General features: G+C 40.9%; 1 protein-coding gene across 4 annotated transcripts in view; it reads left to right on the top strand.

Moving 5' to 3' along the window:
- Positions 1-457: 457 nt before the first annotated feature.
- The window catches only part of SH3D19 (SH3 domain containing 19), an 84,857-nt gene continuing 72,869 nt past the window's right edge, over positions 458-12,445 (top strand). For 2 of the 4 annotated variants that reach the window (XM_083367802.1, XM_083367803.1), the window contains exon 1: positions 458-642. In XM_083367802.1, coding sequence (XP_083223928.1) covers positions 552-642 — 91 coding nt within the window. In that variant the 5' untranslated portion in view covers positions 458-551. The remainder of the gene's footprint in view (positions 643-12,445) is intronic. The other 2 variants (XM_083367805.1, XM_083367807.1) reach the window with 2 other exon arrangements.

Genomic DNA, 12,445 nt, shown 5'->3' with positions numbered 1-12,445 from the left:
AAAGAGCCGAGGTTGCCTACCCCTGGTCTTGGGTTTAATAGAAAGCACCTCTCGCTCGCTGCGCCCACCCCCCTCCTTGAGCCAAGCGGCTGATGGTGCTCCGCCCTTTCGCTTCCCACCGCAGGCGGAGGTCGCTCCGTCCCCTCGCATTCCTGAGCTGCGATCCTTCCTTGTGGCTCCAGATTACCGCCCGCCCCCCCACTTCGCTTCTCCTTTTGTTTTACTAAACAGGCCGGAGTCTCGCTTCCCGTTGATATCAAGAGTGTTACGACCGGGCAGGGAAAAGCCGCCTTCGCTCACTCGTCCCTTTATCGGCCTTCCGTAACTGGAGCCGTGTGCGGGACGGAACCGTAAAGGCCTGGCCTGCAGCCAGGCGAGACGGAAGGGAGGGAGGGAGGGAGGGAGGAGAAAAGCAAAGGGGCCGCGTCGAAACTGGGACTCCCCGCCCTCTCCGGCGGGAAGCGTCAGGTGCAGGTGCGGACAAAGGGGAGCCCAGAGTCTGCCTAATGGTGGACGCCGCTGCCTGAAGGCCGCCTTTGTCCCTGGCGCCGATGGCTGAAGCCTGGCGTCTGGAAGAAGACGAGGAGGAGCGGAAAGAGGTCGCCAGAAGGCACCGGAGAGCGCTTCTGAACCCGGCGACAGGTAAGCGGAGGAGGCGAGAGTGCCGTGACGGCGGCGCTGGCGGGCGAGAGGGAACTTCGCCGGAGAACTGCCCGCGCTGCCTGGTTTAGCCGAAGGAAGGGGCTGCGTGCCAGGAGAAACCGCTGTATTTGGGATCAAGACTGCAACACAGACGGAGAGCTTTCCCTGTCGCCTCTCTCTCTGTCTCTCTCTCTGTGTGTGTTTATTGAAGAAATCTTCTGGAGGGGCTTAAATGAATCTATCTTGATTCCACAGACCTGCTTTTATATCTGCATTTAATTTTCTCCATAGCACAATAGCGTACGCGCAGCGTAGGTTACACTGAATATCGCTGTTGTGTCTCCCAGTTCTCAGTCCCAGTTATTCTGTCCGTGCCACGACACTGATAATAGCTTGGACCCGGTCAAAAGGAAAGGTGGAGGTCTTTGGATTTTTCCTTTATTCTGTAAAGAAGTTCTACCAGTTCCTGTTCGAACAAGAAAGGGATGGATTTCTGAATGGATTTAAAAAGCTTATCAGTACTTCATTATAATGCTGGGAGTTGTCATGTATCTTTGGTATTGTTCGGGTTTAGTGCATTTTTGGGACCTACTCAGAATTGGTTGGAAACTTACTTTATGGTGATTTCAGTAAACCTTGGTTAAAGAAACTATGGATTAGTGTTAAGTATTAACCCAGCCAGTGATGCCTAGAGTCCTCCATTTATTCTGGAAATGAGTTAGTGGAAAAAGCAAACTGCTACCACTCTTTTCAACCTTTTTTTAATCTCACAATGAATTTGTTGGGTAAAAGGAAGCAAGGTTCAAAGTTTAACATTTCTGACCATGAAGTGATTATTCATTCTCTCTCTCTCCCTCCCCCCACCTGCCTTCCCCCTCTCCCTCTCCCTCTCTCTCATGATAGGACATTTTGTAAAAGCATTTTTTTTCTTAAAAAAAGAGGAATGATAGTTTCTTGGTAGACATGAATCTTAGTGCAACAAATGTCATGATTTAGTTCCTCAGTGACCTCCTGGGAGGATTGGGAAATACTCAGTTTGAATTGATGGAAGCATTGCCAGTCCCCATAAAATGGAAAATAATGAGCAATATAAGTCAACGCTTTAGCTTAGTTTAAGGAAGCTTATCAAGTATTTTTAAAAAGGGAGGGAACACTGCATGACCATCTCCTTTGAAACTTGCCATACTTTAAACTTGACTTGGACTGCTTACTTTGCCAACTTCCTGAATTATCAGCCGCGTCATTATGTTTGCAAAGCACTAAAAGGTTCTGTGTTAAAGTGCTATTTTCGTTCCTCACTCTTTGACTGAAAGTTTACTAATCCATTATCCTCACACATTACCTACTGGCTATATTTTGTGCATTTCAATTGAATAGGAGCCATGGAATTTCACAAGATATTGCATGCTACTTAATTGTCATATATTCAGTTGCATTTGAGGCATTTCATTTTGTTTTATACATATTACATCCTCCTTGCAGGTACATATGAAATACAGGTAAATGTCACTTAGCATCCATTCATTTGGCAGCTGTTAATGTTAAAGTGGTGCTGAATGAGGAGTACTTATCACGGATCCTCATAATTTTGGCTGTTGCAGTGCTACACAGTCAAGATCACAATTTGTAACCTCCACTGCTGGCTTAACAAGCAAAGACATTGGGGAAACTGGCAGGAGGTCACAAATGGTGATAACATGACTGGCAGATGCCGCAACCATGTGGAATTCAATTAACAATGGCAGCTGGAACTGCCAGAATATATCTGGAGGATATCTGGAGTGAAATAAGATACTAAGTGGCATTATGTTATTATGGGATAGAATTTGCCTATATTTGTGATCTGGTTGTGTGTGTTTACGTAGTCATATATTAACGAGTAATACTTACTTTTGATAAAAAGTTGCATTGTAAAAATGGAAGAGGAGATCAGATATGGGGGAAAAGGTTGCAGTTTGTGGTGCTGATCTCTCCACTATAGATTAAGATCGTCTTCTCTGGTAGTCTTGTTCGGTCTCAGTTTGCTGTTAATAAGTACCAGGTCTGGATATGGAACTGAAGCTATATTGATTGCTCTCATGCACAACTATAGTATCCTTCTAAACTAAGAGAGTTAGGAATTGAAGATATTGGATTACAGTTTTACTTCTTCCGGAGTGGGTAATTCAAAATAATATTAGCCAGGGCAGAATATCATATCCCTGATGACTGCCATTGGGTATCCTGTTCTTTTCCCCATTTTAAGTAATATAGAAATGGTACCCTTGGAATACAGTAGGTTGTTGGTTCAGATGAGGCAGCATCAATATATGGATGACATGTAATTGTAGATTATAACTATGAACTGAACAGAAGATGCAGGTGATGCTCTATTGTTTGTAAGGGTCTGGATAGAGTGAGCCAAGGTGAATCCCAGCAAGTCTCCCTACTTTTAATCTAGAAGCTATTTGTGGCCCCAAGTATATATGGAGACTTTAGACCAGACATGTCAAACTTGTGACGTCACGTGACGTATCGGAACTTTTCCCCATTGCCGGCAATAGGGTTGGCATGGTTTCTTTGTGACGCATCCAGCTCACAGGCCGGCAGTTTGACACCCCTGCTTTAGACCATAACACACATATTCTTTATTTGTGAATTAAACCAGGGCAACACTCCAGGGGTGGGATTCAAATACCTGAACAACCAGTTCTCTGCATGGACACCACTTCCGGTGGGCCGTTCTAGCCCTGGGAGGCCTCTCTGACTCATAAAGGACTTTTGGAAGTGATGTCCACGCACTTCCAGTGGGCCATTCTGGGTCTGGGAGGCCTCCCCAGCTCAGAATGGACTTCCAGAAGTGGCGTTCACACACTTCTGGCGGTCTGTTCTGGGCTTTGCGAAAAAGGGGTAGGCCAGGGCATCAGCCGATTCATTGAAGTCAATAAAAAATTAGCTACCGGTTCTACCAAACTGGTACGAACCAACTGAATCCCACCACTGCAACACTTTTCTTCTTTTTTTTTGTAACTGTTTTATTGATTTTTTACAATAACAACCTTAGTGCCTGGTGTACAGTGTGTCGTCTTGGTTCATGATTTTTTTACAATCAATAATAGTTAATTAACAGTCAATAATAATTAATTTTTATATTTCCATAATTAGTATATCAATTGATAATATATTTCCTTGATCCTCTCTTCTCCCAATAGTATTCTCTTTCTTCATCTTTAAACAAATATAATTTTTGATATTTGATATTTTCCATATATAAATGATTAAATAAGAACATTTTCTTCTATATTTATACCAACAATAACAGCATACACATATAGCATTTTTTTCTTATCAACTTATGTTATTTTCATGTCATCTTATTGATTCACCATATATCTTATTTTCATTAATCTAAGTCAATTTCTTCATAATATTCAAACAATTCTTATCAATCATATTTTTTCAGTAATTAATATCTAAATATCCCAATTTTCCACTTAAATATATCATCCCAGTATTTTCATATTTCATATATTATAGAAATACTATACAATTTATCTATCATAACATCTACCTATAACATATTTTCTAATCAATTTATATTTCACTTATATTTGTAAAAATTGATTGATCACTATACATCCTTATTAAGCCTAATTTTCCCTCAACATTTCAATCATTTCTTAATCCTAAATCTTTTCAAACTTAATTTGTCTTTAAAGTTCAAACTTTTCCTTCACTTTCATCATCCCAATATTTTTACATTTTGTATCTTATCAGAAAATACCATATTACTTATATCTCTTATCCCACTTATTTTAAAACCCCTTTATAGCCAAAGTTATTTGTTTATTTAGCCATATTAAAACAAGTGTTTGCTCGTATAATATTCCATCTGGTAGGTGAGTCAAGTCTCTTAAGCCCGTCTCTAATCTTCCTTTGCCAAATTGTTTTCCGAATTAATATTTTCGACTTGTCAAACAGTTTTTGTATTTTTGTATTTGTTGTTAGGCATAGAGGATGCATAATACATAAGGTGTATGCTTTTTGTCTCCCAAACAGCGATTCTCCTAGCAGTGTCCATTTTGTTAAGTCTTCTTTCTTCTCAGGTTTCTTGTGATGTTCTAATCCAGGGGTGTCAAACTGCCGGCCCACAGGCCGGATGTGTCATCTGGAAGCCGTGCGCACCCCATTGCCGGCAATGGTAAAAAAGCTTCGATATGTTGCGTGACGTCACATGACGTCGCAGGTTTGACATGTCTGTTCTAATCCATAAGGTATCTTTTTCATATTTATTGTTGTATCCAGTGCTTTTTTTCTAAAAAAAAAGGTGCCGGAACTCTCATCTTGTTAATCTGGCATGGGCATGGCCTACTGTGTGGGCGTGGCCAGCTCAATGTCACTTCCGTCAGGGGCACTTCTTCGGAGCTGGACAGGACTGGGGCAAATCTGAGGGTCTCCGGCAGAGGGGGGATGGGACCAGAGTGAGTGCTGGGTCATGGTCCACTGGAGGAGCCTCACTGATATTAAAGGGGGTGGGGGAAGACATGATATTAAAGGGGGTGGGGGAAGATGGGGTGAGCAACTTCAGCAGCTGGGAAATGAGGAAGGGGCTGTCGCCTTAGTGGAACCTGGATCTCGGAAGCTGCAAGTAACTGCTTTGGGTAAGAAGCGGAAGGAGGCACCAGCTATCCCCAAATTTTTTACACATTCCAAAAATTACGTCACGAGTGATGTATTTATTATAGGTTTATAATTGACAGTACAATTGGCAGTGCAGACATGCCAGATGCTTGTAAAGTCAGAACCCATCTCTTGTCTTCTCTTCTTCTTCTTCTTCTTCTTCTTCTTCTTCTTCTTCTTCTTCTTCTTCTTCTTCTTCTTCTTCTTTTCTCTCTCTCTCTCTCTCCTCTCTCTCTCTCTCTCTCTCTCTCTCTCTCTCTATATATATATATATATATATATATATATATATATATATATATATATATATACACACACACACACACACATACACACAGATAATTTTCAGATAATGTATCTGTTCCATATAAATATAAAAGCATGATAGGCTCTGTATTTGTACAAATGGCCAATTATCTCAGTGTACAGAAACATGGATAACTACAACCAGAAGTTGCAAGCCCTCTCCTTTTCACTGCAAGGGGAATTCAGACCCAAGATGAACTGAGCTGACAGATCTAGAATCTCATATAATTATTTATTGACTAGCAGTCTATTTTATAACTGTGTAATAATATCAGACACAGGTATGTCTGTCCAATTCAAAGATTACTTGTGGATTCAAAGAAATAAGAAATATTAAGTGTCAGACTATCTGGATTCTTTACTGACCCAGATCTGTGTATTTGCATAGTGTGTTATTAGTAACTCTGATCACAAGGAAGGAGATGCATGATTCTGCCTCCTGGCCAAGGATTTAGTTTATGAAAAGTGAGCATCTGTAAACTCTAGTCTGGATCTCAAAGCTCCACTCCATGTGGGTTGGATTTCTGTGCTAGATGGCTGCATTTCACAGACATCTGGATTCAATAATCCGATTGATACAGGCCATAAAATTAGAAACTGAACACTCCAGAAGGTAGAGGTCAGCCAGTGATTCATTGTAATTTGATGTGCTGGGCAGAAGCTCTTTGTGGTTGAGTAACAGGCTGTGTGAGGAATGGAAGGGTGGGACAATGGAAAGGGATCAACCTGCACTGCTGAGCAAGGCAAGAACTAGTTTGTTTTTCACTGTCTTGACCTTGGAAAGTAGAAATTGGGACCCACGTTCTGCGGCTCGCTTGCTACCGGCTGCTCCAGCTGAGGGACCTCTCAAGGCTCTCTAGTCGGGCCCTCCCTGATGGGCAGGAAGATGTTCATGGGCTTCTACACCCTGGAGGCACCCGCCAGCAGCTGGGCAGCGGGCCCATTCCAGCCGGCCCCAGCCCCACTGCTGCCGCCCTCAACAGCCTGGCCAGAGAAGGTGAAGCGGCCCATGAACGCCTTCATGGTCTGGTTGTGCATGCAGCAGTGGCAGATCGCGCAAGAGCAGCCCTGGCTGCACAACATGGAGATCTCCAAGCGGCTGGGTGCTGCCTGGCGTACCTCAACACCGCCCAGAAGCAGCCCTTCATCAACGAGACCAAGCGGCATTGGGTGCTCCACATGCTCGACTACCCAGACTACAAGTAGTGGCCGAGGCGGAGGAGCTGGGCCGGCCAGGAGCCCTGTGGACACTCCCCTGCTTGCCTGCCAGGGCCATCGGCGCCCCTCAGATAGATGCCCGCCTGCGCAGTCTTGCCTGACACACTCTGCGGGACTGCTGGCCGGCCAGGGCTGGCCCCGGGCAGTGGCTGCGTGATGGCCGCGGTGGCACCCTGCAGCAGCCTGGTCTACAACACGCCAAGGCCCCTGCCTTCGTCACCATGCCAAGGAAGCTGGACACTGGGGGACTTCCCAGACATTGTGGCTATTTATGGGCTGCAGGGCTGCGAGGTGTCTGACACAGCCACCCTGGGCTGCCTCCATGAGGCCCTGGGGTTCAGCTGTGCTTCCCACTTGGCCCCCCTCTAGCAACGATGCCAGCTGCAGCTACGTGTCTGGGTTTCATCACACAAGGAAGGCACAGCCGGGAAAGACCAACGTGGACGTAGTTCGGAGACGCACGCTAATCATCCCCCAGGTCCAGGATCGGATAGGCCACCAGCCTGGCTGACAGGTGAGCACAAGGAAGGAGTGCACATGCACTCCGCAGAACCCACCTCTCACTCCTTGCCTTCTTTTACCTAGTTGAGATGGTGTAGTTGGGCAGCAGGGAGAGGTGCAAAGTTCCTGACAACTAGCCTTCGCTGCAGACAACTTTCCTGTGCAAAGTTTTCTGGCCGGGTCTTTTGGAGGGCTCAGCAGCAATTCCAATTGGCTTTTGAAAGCCAATAGGCTTTCAAAAGCCAATAGAGGGAGTAGCACAGCTTGTGCAAAAGTGTGTGTGTGTGTTTGTGTGTGTGTGTAAAAAAAAGGTGCCAGAACACCGTTCTGAGTGTTCTATGAGAAAAAAAGCCCTGGTTGTATCCAAATGTTGTGAGTTTTTTCTTGTTTGTATTAAGTTATGATTCCCTTCATTTGTGACTTTGACAATTAAGTCATTTTTTTCTAGTTCACATTCTGTTATCTGATTTGTTTGTTCATTCTTTACCATCATTCTTTGAATGCTTTTTGATTGTAAATTTAAATTAGAAGTGTATTCATTTATGTTATCAAAGTTATGTTTAATCTCCTCCTGGTTTAGACTATTGTGATTTGTATCTGTCTTAGGATTGCATAAATTTCTTCTTGGAAAGTATTTGTCTTGTCTTGAAATGTTGCTTCTAGAGTCTTTGATCTTTCAGGCTGAATCCTTCAGGAGTAGATATTAAGTGTGGCTTCCTATCATTTTTGATGAATATGTCATATCTATGTTGTCTCCCCCTTTCGAGTAATCTGTCATGAGTGCCATAGTCTCTGTAGTTAGCCTTGTCAAACCGGCCTAAACTCAAAATCCAAACAGTCCAATTTTGTATAGTTCTTGTTTTTATATATATAATTTTTATAATCCACTGTATTTTAAATTGTCAAGGTTTCAGTAAAATCAATGTTTTATAACAATTCTTTCTCTCAGGAGTCAATTGTCAACCAGTCAGAATTGCAATTCAAAATGTTTAGCCACCTTAAATACTTCCTGTAACTTCTCCTCTTAAAGATTAGTCATAGATCAAAGTTTTTCTTTTTCTGTAAACACCACTGCAACACTCTTCATCTGACACCAGCCCTGAAGACAACTTGAAAACTTCATGCATTGGTCCATATGCTATGAAACAGTGTATTACCTATTTCTGGTAAATATGTTTGTTGGTCATTATTTATAAAGCCTTAAGTGATGCTTCAAAGTTGGTGACTTATTTTGAATTTTCAATATCTTTATATAAATATGATGTAATGTGGTTTATATTCTACACAAGTCAAAAAACTAGATAAAGAGAACCCAATTAAACAAATGGATCAAAAACATTATATTTATTTATTTATTTATTTATTGAGGAAAATAAAACATTGAACATTGAAAAGGGTTCACAAATTTTTAAGCACCACTGTATGTTATTTATGTCCAGGAAACCTAAGGCCGTCTCTTTCAGAGGAAATCTACTTGTCCTGTTCAATCAGAGACATGCTGTAAGTTCACCTTCCAGGAAATTTAAAGGGTGGAAGCAAGCCTAGAAGCAAGTCTTTTTTCAGCAGAGCCCTTTCCTTTCCCCCCACCTCACTTTATGGAATATGCTTACCCAAAAATTCATACAGTCCCTGCCTGCTTTTCAGTTTGGAAGGCCATGAAATCTCAATATGTGGAGTATAGAGTTGCAGCATAATCCATTTTATCCCTTAGGTGTTTTAATGATGATTTTTAATTCATGTTATACTTTTATTATTTTCCCATATAAATTTATTATATGGGCTACAAAATTTAGTATATCAAATTATGGGTTCAAACTACTTATGTGAATGTATGCAACAAGCAGCTATCTTCATTGTTGTGCACCTAGTTTTGTTACAACACACATGCTTTTTTCAAAATGTCAGAAATGTGTGTTTTGATATGTGATCAAACGTTGGGTACATAATTTTACATTTTAGTAGACATTTGAATTCATTGTTTCTTATTTTCCCATTTCACTACTTTGAATTTACAATTGACCACATTCCCCAGTAGTCAGTGAGCATGTATGCATTGATTATATGAAAAGCAAAAGATTATCCCTATGACTTTTCTTTAGGCAAAAGAAGTCAGTAGGAAGAATCTGTTCAAGTCAGCTCTTCTGGCTCACGTACTGTTGGAATAAATTAGGAATGGTAACAGAGGCTCTTTGACTATTATCTATCACTGCTTGTCCTTGGAAATGAACCAACACCACTAAGCACAATGCTGTTTTAATTTTACAGAAAAGTACTTGTCTGTTGGTATTTGTACTAAAGGACACATGGAGATACAAAGAAGTTGCAGTTTTTCACTAACTGTAAAAACATGATCTGTAATAATATAATTAAGCAAGCTTCTTAATAGAAAATGAAAAATTATGTTTTAAAAAATCCAAAGGTAACGAGTAAAAAGCAGTTTCTCTGGAATAGTCAAATAAGTAAAATTGAAATAGACAAATTGAAACTGTAAATTCCAGTTGTTTTAAGAATAATATGAGATTTGACATTCATATTTATCTAGATATTTATGTCAGAAAGCCTATGATGAAAGCAAGTAAATGCACACAAGAGTTTAGCAAAAGTTTAGCAAAGCCATTGTATAAATACTGTCAATTCCTTATGTCCCTTTCTGTAACTTTGCAAGAATAAAGTGATAACCAGGAACCTAATAGACAAAAAAATATTACAATTAAGATCCTAATATTATGGGGAGGAACAGGCTTCGACTCAACCCTGACAAGACTGAGTGGCTGTGCGTACCGGCATCTCGGGATATTCAGGATATCCCACCCCTCATTATGGGGGGTGAGTCATTACCTCCTGTAGATAGGGCTCGCAATTTGGGAGTCCTCCTAGATTCACAACTCTCCTTAGAAGACCATATTGTAGCTGTGACTAGGGGGGCCTTCGCCCAGGTTCGCCTGGTGCGCCAGTTGCGGCCCTATCTAGACCGGGATGCCTTACGTACGGTCACTCATGCGCTCGTGACCTCTCGTCTTTTTTTTTTATTGAAAAGTTTTAAAAATACAGTTTTCCTTTAAAAAACCCCCTTCCCCCTCCCTCCTCCCCTCCCTACCTCCCCCCTTCCCCCCCCTCCCCCCTCCCTCCTCCCCCCCTCCCACCAACCCCCCTCCCCCCCGGACTTCCCAGAGCTAAATACAAGGTATATATATATAAAAAAGCAATCATAAACAACCATATACTAACAACTATAAATTCTAAAATCCATCACTCTCTAACTTATATAGGATCAAACAAAACTTAGCATTATTAAATATATATAGAAGACAAAATAAAAAAAGAAAAAAGAAAACGAAAGAAGACTTATTCAAATGCTAGATAAAACTTCTTGACCCTATACTTATTCTGGATAAACTCAATCCATTTTCTCCATTCCATAATATAATGTTCTTGCGAGTAATCTTTCAAATAGGCTGAAATCTTCGCCATTTCTGCCAAGTCGGAAACCTTTAAAATCCACTCTTGTATAGTCGGCAGTTCCTCTTTCTTCCAATATTGACCTATCAAAAGTCTTGCTGCCGTAACTAAATTCAACATCAGCTTAGAGTCCACAACTGTAGCGTCAACAATTATTCCCAACAAAAAAAATTGCGGACAAAACTTTATCCTCCGTTTAAAAATCTTCTGCATATTCCACCAGACTTTTATCCAAAAAGCCTTGACCTTTTTACATGTCCACCATATGTGAAAATATGTTGCCTCTTCATCACCACACCTCCAACATTTAGGCTGATAATTCGGATACATACTTGCAAGCTTTTTAGGATCTAGATGCCATCTATAAAACATTTTGTAAAAGTTCTCTCTTAGACTTTGAGCTTGAGTGAATTTTACATTCCTCACCCAGATCTTTTCCCACGTGTCCATTGTAATAACTTCCTGAATGTTTTGGGCCCATTTTATCATACAATCCTTAACAAGCTCTGTTTCTGAATCGATCTCTATCAATGCAAGATATATCCATTTAATATGTGCTGGTCCTTGATTTCTAATTTGCTTTATCAAATTTTCATCAATCGTTGCAAATCCATTTTTTTGGTCTTCTTTCCACCTGGCCTGTAACTGAATATATTGAAACCAAGTCTGAACAACCTTCTCTTCTCGCAAGAAACTATATGATTTCAAGCACCAAATATTCCTTTCCAAACTTAAAATTTCCTTGTAAGTAGTCTCATCATGTTTGAAACCAGCATGTATATTTTCTATTGCGTGTTTTGGGATTGCCCACAATGGTATCTTGCTGCTTAACTTATGTCTATACTTCTTCCAAACTCTCAGCAATGCCTGTCTTAAAATATGCATCCTAAACACAGTATCTACCTTCTTATCATACAACAAATATGCATGCCAGCCAAACAACAGATCATAGCCCTCAAGATTTAATAACCTCGATTGTGTCAAATTAATCCAATCACTTATTCCTACTAGTGCAGCAGCTTCATAATATAATTTAAAATTAGGCATTTTAAGGCCACCTCTCTCACGAGTATCCTGCATAATCTTAAGTTTAACTCGTGGCTTTTTCCCTGCCCACACAAATTTATTGATACCACGCTGCCATTCCTCCAAGTTAGAGTCTTTCTTAAGAATCGGTATCATTTGAAATAAGAATAAAAATTTGGGCAGGACATTCATTTTCACTGCTGCAATCCGTCCCAACAAAGACAATTGCAATTTTTCCCAACTCTCCAGTTCTTTTTGAATTTTCCCCCATAACTTTTCATAATTATTTTTATATAGCTTTGTATTAGAGGGCGACAAAATCACCCCCAAATATTTAACCCTTTTAACAATCTCAAATCCAGTTAATCCTTCTAGGAGAGCCTTCTGCGAAACTGTCATATTTCTAGCCAAAATTTTAGTTTTCTGTATATTTACTTTAAATCCAGAAACCTTCCCATATTGTGTTATTATCTCCATCAGGTCCGCAACAGAGTTCTCTGGCTGGGTCACTGTAACAACCAGATCATCTGCAAATGCTCTCAATCTGTAATCCTGATCTCCAACTTGTATCCCCTTAATTTTTTCCGAATTCCGAATCTTAACCAATAATATCTCTAATGTTAATACAAATAAC

This window comes from Vipera ursinii (assembly GCF_947247035.1).
Source record: "Vipera ursinii genome assembly, chromosome: 7".
In the NCBI taxonomy this organism is placed as follows: domain Eukaryota; kingdom Metazoa; phylum Chordata; class Lepidosauria; order Squamata; family Viperidae; genus Vipera; species Vipera ursinii.
The sequence above is the reverse complement of the archived record's forward strand: the minus strand, read 5'-3'. Positions and strand labels throughout refer to the sequence as shown.